Source organism: Dromaius novaehollandiae, unplaced genomic scaffold (genome assembly GCF_036370855.1).
Source record: "Dromaius novaehollandiae isolate bDroNov1 unplaced genomic scaffold, bDroNov1.hap1 HAP1_SCAFFOLD_37, whole genome shotgun sequence".
NCBI classification, from domain to species: domain Eukaryota; kingdom Metazoa; phylum Chordata; class Aves; order Casuariiformes; family Dromaiidae; genus Dromaius; species Dromaius novaehollandiae.
Window position 1 is genome coordinate 1,738,509 of NW_026991398.1, and position 9,052 is coordinate 1,747,560.

Genomic DNA, 9,052 nt, shown 5'->3' on the forward strand with positions numbered 1-9,052 from the left:
GGTGGCCCGGGAGCAGCCAGCATGGATCTACTGAAGACAAATCATCCCTGAGCAACCTGATTGCCTTCTCTGATAAAAGACCAGTACTTCCAGAGGAGAGGAGAGTAGTGGATGTTATTTACCATGATTTTAGCAAGGTGTTTGACACTGTCTCACATTGTTTTCTTGTATACAAGTAAGCATTACAATACACTGGGTAGACAACTGGATGGGTAAAAAGCTGGTTGGATGATCACGCTCAGGGGGGTTTTGTGAATGGGTTGTGCTTTGCCAGGAAGCTGGTGACAAGTGGAGTACGCAGGGGTCTCTACTGGGATCTGTCCTGTTTAACATGTTCATCAGTGACCTGGAAGACACAACCCTCAACACTTTTTTTTCCACAAAAAAAAAAAAAACAAAAAATTGGTTGCATTATATTATTATAGAAAAAGAAAGGAGGTGAGAAGAAGGGCACAACCTGCAGTCAGCTGATGCAGAGCCAGCTTCTGGGAGCTACAGTGTCTTAGGAGGAGATGAAAATCACAGTCCGAATCCCACTGAGAGCAGCAGGAGCCCTTGCCATGGAGAGAGGTTTATGAGCAGCGTCTTCCAGCTCCCTGAGCTGCCAGCAACCTCCTGACTGTTTAATTTGGAATGGAAGCTATGGGCACACACAACGTCATCATTTGACATCACTGAATTTGAAACAAATGTGGATGTTCAGAGAGAACAGGAAGCATATCAAAACTAGGCCACCTCCTTGCCATGAGTTCCACCTACCCCTCTGACTTGAGTCAATGAATCCCATGAGATTAAAGAAGTGAAAAGGTCCCTGTGTGCATCTTTCTTCAGAGGATGTGGTGCGAACAAACAGAGCTGACAGGCCCAGGGTTGCCAGAGCTGCCAGCTTCTCCAGAGCACGTATTCCTGCAGACTCCAGGGGAGTCCTTTGCCTGTATCCTGGCTCTCCAGCCATTTAGAGCCCTGGCCTGTACCATGCTGGGTGGCAATCACAATTTCTAGAATGATAATCATAAAACAAGAAGTTTGAAAATGAAGTTACCAAGGAAGACAGAGGTGTTCATGGTTTTGTTCTTTCTTTCACCCTTCCCCTCACTTTTATTTTTGTTGTTGTTAATGCTCTCCATGCTCCAGCAAATAGTAAGCTGTTCTGTGATCAGGATGACTACCAAAGCCCATTTTCTTGCTGACTCGTACCACACCTCCCCTAAGCAATCTTGCCCATCCCCACCATGTCTGCTGTTCCCCACCATGCTGGCTGGGCAGGTGATGGTTCTCACATCACACCTGGGCATTTGTCAGTCAAATGCGCCCAGGGCAAGGGGTCAGTTAGGCGATATGGGGGAGAATTACAACCTTCTCCCTCATCACACACCTGTCGGTATCTCTTCCTCACCCCGACATTCATTTTCCTGATACCTAGAGTTCAAAAACATCGAGGTATCCAAATTTGGCATGCTCAGCTGAGACGGGTCAACAGTTGGAAAAGAAGGCGAGAAGGGAGGAAGAAGCAGAACAGCATTTTTAGAAAAAAATCAATATGGGCATTGAAACCCAGGAGCTGTGTTGGATAGGTAAAGTTACAGCATTATCATCGATACATATATGATATTTATTTTTGTTATTTCAGCCATTCCAATGGTTTCATCTTTCCCTGTGTGCTGTCTTCTAATCCAGATCACAAATAAACTTTCTAGTGATCTCGCTGTAGTGTTATGAAATACATCTGTGGACAGCATTTCTTTTTGCCAGCACAGCACTGCGGGACCTTTGCTGGCTCAAGGAACCAAAGATCCTAGAGACATAACTGAGATCAGTAGGTCAGCGGATTTCCTGACCAGCACAGTAAGAGAAATTGAGAAAAACAAGTGGGACAACTGGGACAGCCTAACCTCACTTTTCAGCTGTGGGTTTTGATGACTTCCACATTGAACTATTAAAAGATGAACATAAGCTTAGGGCCTTAAAGGTGACAAACATAGGCATTGTTTCAAGCTTTTTCCTATGCTGTTTTAACAAAACCTTTCTCAGTTTTATTCCCACTACACAATTCACTGCTGTTTTAACAATCCTGGAAGCTGGAAGGGCAAAGATGGCTGCACAAACCCTTATAGCTTTTTCTTTTTCTTTTTTCTTTCTTTCTTTTTTTTTTTTTTTTTTTTTTACCTAAAAGGATAGACAACACATTTCTTTGGTTTTGAGTCATTTAAGGAGTACTGTGTTTTAAATCAACATGACCTAAGAGTCTGTGGATCTTTCTAGTGGAGGGTCGGTCCTTCCATGTGATCAGTAAAAACAATGTACTTCATTGGAACTCTAGGACCGAGTTTCATCTTCATGCTTACTTCTCCCATGTAGAGAGAAGGAAGTGACCTCACAGTCAGCATCAGAGCTGTATCCCCCTTTTTGGCCTATCGGGTACTCAGGCAGCAGTGACCTCACAATCAAGGGCCATGCCATGTGCCTGCTGCTGGCCTTTTGGGTACTGAGGCAGAAGTGGCATCACAATCAACATCCAAGCCATAAGCCTATTTCTGGCCTATCACCACCAGAGACTGAGGTGACATCACAGCTACCTACATGAGCCAAGAGCCTCCAGTTGGCCTAACAGCTCCAGAGAAATAAGTGACCTCTCAGTCAGAATCGAAGCCGTGCCCACTGCTGGCCTATCAGGTACTCAGGCAGAAGGGACCTCACAAGCACAAACTTCTGTCTGCTTCTGGCATAGCAGGTGCTGTTGCAAAGACAATCGCACAATTAGCATCAACGCCATAAGCCTGTTCCTGGCCTCTGAGCAGCAGACACAGAGGAGACCTACAAATAATCTACATGAACCATAAGCCTGCCGTAGGCCAATCAGCTTCAGAGAGAGAAGTGACCTCACAATATGTATCTAAGCCATGTCCCTGCTGCTGGCCTATCAGGTACTCATGCAGAAATGACCTCAGAAGTACAAACGCCAGCCATATCCCTGCTGCCACATGTCATGCGCTCACACAGAAGTGACCCTGTCATTGGTCCCCAAAATGTGGGGAAGGTTGTTCTTCAGGATTTGCTTGCTTCTGCAGTGGCTTCCCAGGGGCTGGGAGAGGGCCTAGGAGGTAGCAGTGCCCTGGCCCCAGGTACACGTCAGCACCTTCACCTCATGAGCGATGGGACCTGCCCCTGCTCCCCTCAGTCCTCTGAGTGGCCAGTCCTCTCCAACAGGGTGACAGGAGCCTGAGGTCTTCTTGCCCATCTGGAGGACATGCTCCTGGTGGACTCTCATAAGCACTGCCGGCTGCTTGTCCCCAGGCACCTGGCCCAGGAACCGTCTGCAGGAGGGAGATGATCAGTTATCACAGCCCCAGGCAGTGCAGTGCTGTGAAGATCCCTCCAGGCCTGTTCTTCCAGCACTTCCTCAAGCAACATGCTTGAGAGGAACAGGAAGGGACAGGTCCCACCTGCGCCCATCCAGCCTGCTGCAGGGAGCACCTGAGGGACTGGGTTTAGTTCAACACAATGAAATTCTGGGTGTAGCAGCAGGGCTGGCAGTCACTGGTGCCTCCCCCACCACTCCAGGAGCTAAGACTGCTCCCCAGTGCTGGGGAGCTAAAAAGAAAGCTTTAGGTGCACAGAGAAACATAGGGAAATACTACAGGTCTTGTTCAGGCCACATGTTATGGGATCTGCTTCTCAGGGTGTTTCAGTGGTGGCTGCGATGTGACTCAGGTCCCTTGTGAGCCACACACTGCAGGCATCTCGTAGTCTTCAGCCACCCTGCACTTTAAGGTCCCAGGCTGAAATCTTTGCCCGAGTGCCCAGCAACTCCCCCTTGCCTGGAAGGGGTCTCTCAAATCCTGCTGCCCTCCATCCCATGAGGGGAGTAAGGAAAAAACCCTCCTTCCCCCAGGTGCTGCTGGTCATGGAAGAAACGGCCTTGCCAGAGAGGGGGTAAATCTACCCACATTGGAGATGTTTACTGGTGGGACTCCTGGCCTGCATTTCCCCTCTTTTGACTCATTTCTTCTTTCTTCCTCCACCTCTCCCACGGACATTTATCTGACTGTGAGGTGTGTGCTGAGCCCATGGCATGAGCAGAGGAAGCCATATCCAGCCTCATGTCTCAGGGTTGGGATCCTTGGCACCTTGGGAGGGTCACTGCCACTTGCTTTTTCCAGGCCTGTGCTGTGAGGTCTTGTGCACACATTTGCTTTCTCAATGGGCTCCCCAGGCTGCCCAGATCATCGCTGTGGCAGTGCCCTGGACTCAGCTCTTTCTTCATAGTCCTGATCTATTAGGCAAGGGGAAAAACAGAGTTCAGTGTAGACTGAGGTGGGACCAGAGGAAACATCACTGAAGAGCACAAAAGGCATCAGGTAGTTTATAGTCCCCCTCAGGACATTCAGTCCTAATGGTTTCTCTTTCAGACTAGAATCAGGCTCCATCTTGCAGCCACTGAAGGCAATGGAAAGGGGGGGGGTTGGTTTCTTTTCCCCCCATTGGTGTGCTTGAGCATGAATCCTAAAGCTTTAATCTTGGGTGAAGTTAGATGAGCAAAGGCATGTTCTATCACTACAAAATCATCATCCTGGCCATGCTGTTAGAGGTAGAGTAAACCAGAAGTCCCCCTAGAGCAAGTCTGGGACATCCAGCCACTTAGCCGTTGGCAGAAATGCCATTTTTTGGTTGTTTTAAAATGTTTGCAGTACCTGAGCACTTGCTGAGCATACCACTCTCTCCAACATGGGTAGTCTGTGAGTTCTGCCCTTCCTTTATTTTGCTCCTCTTTGGTTGAGGCTGCCAGGCTATTTCGTGTGTCCCACTGCACTCGCCCTGCTGCCTGCGGCTGTCCTTGCTACAAGAGCACCCTGCTGACTTCTTGTCAACTTGATGTCCACCACAAGTCCCAGGTCCTTCCCCAGATCCTCCTTCTTGTCCTTCTTGGAGATGGATGTCATGTTTGGTGGGGGAGGTGGGGGGAGGGCCAGGGCCGGGCAGTGGCTGTGGGGCTGTGCCAGCTCCTGCTGCACTGCTGGTCCCTGCAGTGTGGGGAGAGGAGATGGGAGATGGGGCAGCATGGGGGTGGCAGCAGGGCAGCAGGGCAGGGGCAGAGGGCAGTGGGGGCTGCAGTGAGGGATCATGGCCAGTGTTCTGCAGAAGCTGTTGCATTCATCTCACATGCAGAAGTCCTGCACCCACTCCAGGCAGAATCAGGCCATTTCCCTGGTGCCTGTGCCATCCTCCCAGCAGGATGGGGACATACAAGGCAGGCGCTCTGCCATATCCCTGCTCTCCGGAGAGCCTTTCCCCAGGTGAACACATCAGTGCTGGCCTGCCCAGCCATTCCTGCACCCTCCCCTGTGCTCCCCATTGGGCCCGAGCAGGTGGTGCTGCTCTGCAGCGCAAGTGGCTGTGGGGCAACAGGGCCACGGGGTGACTCCAGACTGGCTGTGGTGGTCAGGGCGGGAAGCAGACCCAGCTGGATGGGCATCATTGCACCTGACAACCCCCCTACCAAGGGGTCTGTGGCCATGGAGGATGCTGTGCGCAATCACAGGGCATTTCAAATGCCTCAGGTTGTGTTCAGGCATGTCATTAAATATAGCCCATGGTTTTGGATTCAAGGTGACATGAACCACTCTCCAGGCTCCCTCCTTGTGCCTGCAGGGTCCCTACTGCCTCTCATTGGATTGCAGAGCTCTCACTAGCCTGGGCATTCATTGGTTTATACCTTCACCTTTGGGTGACTGTGCCTGATTTTGAGAAGCTCCATTCACTGCCCACCCCAAAGCACATGGTGCTCTTGCAGAGGCCCTGGGGGATCCATACTCCCTTCGAGACAGACAGGCATCAGTCTCCAGTCCTGTCATATGGGAGATACCACACAACCACTCACCACCTCCAGGAGCACTGAGTACTCACAAATGCGACATGAATCCAGCCTTTGTTCCCTAAGAAATCACCCCTTGAGCTCATTGCCTTGAGGCCAAGGAGTGCCCCGGAAAAGCAACAGTGTTTTTCAGGGCGAAGATCCTTGAGCACATTTTTGACTCCAGCTTTGGAAGAATAGCCCAACCTTCAGGCACTGAACTGAAGAAATCCTCTTTTCTTAAAGAGACCACATCTGACACAGTGATAGACATATTCACAGAAGACCTCTGGGTCAGACAGACTGGGTATGAGCTCCTGGAGAAGTGGAAGGAATTCAGACATTTGTGTACAAACACGGCTATCACAAGGAGAATGCCCAAAGCACAGGTGATGTCTAAGAGAAATTAGAAACCCCTTGTGAAGAAGGATGGGCAGGTTATTTCTGCTGAACTAGTACCAGTTGAATCAGTTTCCTCAGTGCCTCCTTGAGCTCTTTGTTCCTCATGCTGAGCAAGTTTTGTATAAGTTGTGCTAAGCAGCTACCTCTAGACAGTTTCAGTTCGCTGTTCTTTAACACTCCCCTCCCTGGCCTTTCCAGCCCAGCCCCTTCCCAGCTCTCCCCACCTCCCCTGCCCTCTCCCCAGCCCACCCAGCACAGCAGCCCAGGCTGGGGTGGCCCCGCAGCAGTGCCTGTGGCAGGGGGCTGCAGAGCTCTGGGCACTCACCCCACAGCCCCAGCCCCTCTGCAGGGCACGGCAACTCCCAGGAGGTAGAGAGGGGTGTCAGTCTCCCCATCAGCTGCAGAGCTGGACACCAGCAAGAGCCCAAGGAAATGGAGGCCAGTCACTCCCTGTCGCCACTGCTCGCACGTTTGGGGGACTTTAACTCAGAGTGCCTGCAGCTATTCTGTGTCAGCCCCCTCCCCAGGACGACACAAGTCTCCTGGCCCTGGGGGCCCTGGAGCAACTCCAGCTGCTCCAGTGACAGAGCAGCCTGCCCTGAGTTGACACACACAGAAACAGGTTTGTATTTATTCCTCCCCACAAGCACACAGTTGCTCCTTTGCTCTTCTCCACAGAAGTCCCTGCTTCCCTGAGAACCTTTCCCCAGGTGAGCGTGTCTGTGCTGGCCTGGCCAGCCGGTCCTGCACATCTCCCCTGTGCTCCCCACAGGGCTCCAGGCTGGCGGTGCTGCTCTGCAGGGTGAGTGGGCTGTGGGCCCCGGGATGACTCTGCACTGGCTGTGCTGGTCAGGGCAGGAAGCAGACCCAGCTGGCCCAGCATCATTGCACCTGAGAACCCCCTCCCCAGGGTCTGTGGCTGTGGAGGATGCTCAGAGCAATCACAGGGCATTTCGAATGGCTCAGGATGGGTTCAGATGTGCCATTAGATCCAGGCCAGGGTTCTTCATGGCAGATGACATGAACTGCTCTTGAGGCTCCCTTCCCTTCCCACTCCTGAGACTGCTGAGCCCTGATGTGCTGCATTCTTCAGTTTAGCCCTTTATTTTGTGTGACTCCACTTGGTTTAGCGAGTCTCCATTCACTGCCTATCCCAGCACACGCCGTCCCTGGAGGCGCCCTGTGCTCTCCGAGTGGCTCCGTATCGCCTTCCAGAAGGATGGACATCTGTCACCAGCCCTGTAATATCTGAGACAGTCCCCAGCAGATATGTCTTGACCACTCACCCTCCCCGGGGGCACTGGGCACCCACAAGTGACACCTGAATCCAGCCCTCATTCCCTAACAAATCACTCTCTGAGCTCATCCGCCTCAGCCCATGGAAAAACCCAACCATGGTGACAGGGCCTTTTTGAGTGAAACTCCCTGAGCGGATTCATGGCTCCCACTTTGGAAGGAGAGCCCAGCCTTCAGGCACTGCATTGAGGAAATCCTCTTTTATTACAGAGATGCTACTTGAGAGGCCAGCTCTGCCACAGTGATAGACATATTCACAGAAGGCATCTGGGTCAGACAGATATGGTTCATGCCTCTGGAGAAGGGGGAGGAATTCAAACATTTGTATACAAACATGATTATTACAGACAGAACAAAGCACAGCAGTTACCTGAGACAAATTAGAAATTGCCTGTGAAGAGAGATGGGCAGCTCATTGCTGCTGAACTAGTATCAAGTGAATCAGTTTCTTCAGTGCCTGTTTGAGCTCCTTGTTCCTCATGCTGTAGATGAGCGGGTTCACTGCTGAAGGCACCACCGTGTACAGAACAGTCACCACCAGATCCAGAGATGGGGAGGAGATGGAGGGGGGCTTCAGGTGGGCAAACGTGCCAGTGCTGACAAACAGGGAGACCACGGCCAGGTGCGGGAGGCACATGGAAAAGGCTTTGTGCCGGCCCTGCTCAGAGGGGATCCTCAGCACAGCAGTGAAGATCTGCACGTAGGACACCACAATGAAAACGAAACACCCCAAAGATAAACAGGCACCAACCACGAGAAGTCCCACTTCCCTGAGGTAGGCATCTGAGCAGGAGAGCTTGAGGATCTGGGGAATCTCACAGAAGAACTGGTCCACTGTGTTGCCTTGGCAGAGTGGTATTGAAAATGTGTTAGCAGTGTGCAGGAGAGCACAAAGAAAACCACTGCCCCAGGCAGCTGCTGCCATTTTGACACAAGCTCTGCTGCCCATGAGGGTCCCGTAGTGCAGGGGTCTGCAGATGGCCACAAAGCGGTCATAGGCCATGACTGTGAGGAGATAAAACTCTGCTAGAAATAAAAAAAAGAAGAAAAATATCTGGGCAGCACATCCTGAGTAGGAGATGGCCCTGGTGTCCCACAGGGAATTGGTTATGGATTTGGGGACAGTGGTGGAGATGGTGCCAAGGTCGAGGAGGGAGAGGTTGAGGAGGAAGAAGTACATGGGGGTGTGGAGGTGGTGGTCGCAGGCTACGGCTGTGATGATGAGGCCATTGCCCAGGAGGGCAGCCAGGTAGATGCCCAGGAAGAGCAGGAAGTGCAAGAGCTGCAGCTCCCGTGTGTCAGCGAATGCCAGGAGGAGGAACTCGTTGAGGGAGCTGCTGTTGGACATTTGCTTGCTCGAGGCTTTGTGGACTATCCAAGGAGGAAAAGATAGTGTCGGGTTAGAACAGCCTTCTCTGAGCCAAACCCATTCTGTTTCCCATAGAAACCCCTGCATTTCCTCTGTCCTTTACCTTCATTCAGCTCCCTTTCTGGAGCTCTGTT

At 51.6% G+C, this 9,052-nt stretch overlaps 1 protein-coding gene across 1 annotated transcript; it reads right to left on the minus strand.

Moving 5' to 3' along the window:
* Positions 1 to 7,961: 7,961 nt before the first annotated feature.
* On the minus strand, positions 7,962 to 8,516 carry LOC135326202 (olfactory receptor 14A16-like; the record flags this gene model as incomplete). Its single annotated transcript, XM_064504052.1, has 1 exon — positions 7,962 to 8,516. A coding segment is annotated over one exon (555 nt), but the record flags the coding sequence as incomplete, so codon positions are not given.
* Positions 8,517 to 9,052: the final 536 nt, after the last annotated feature.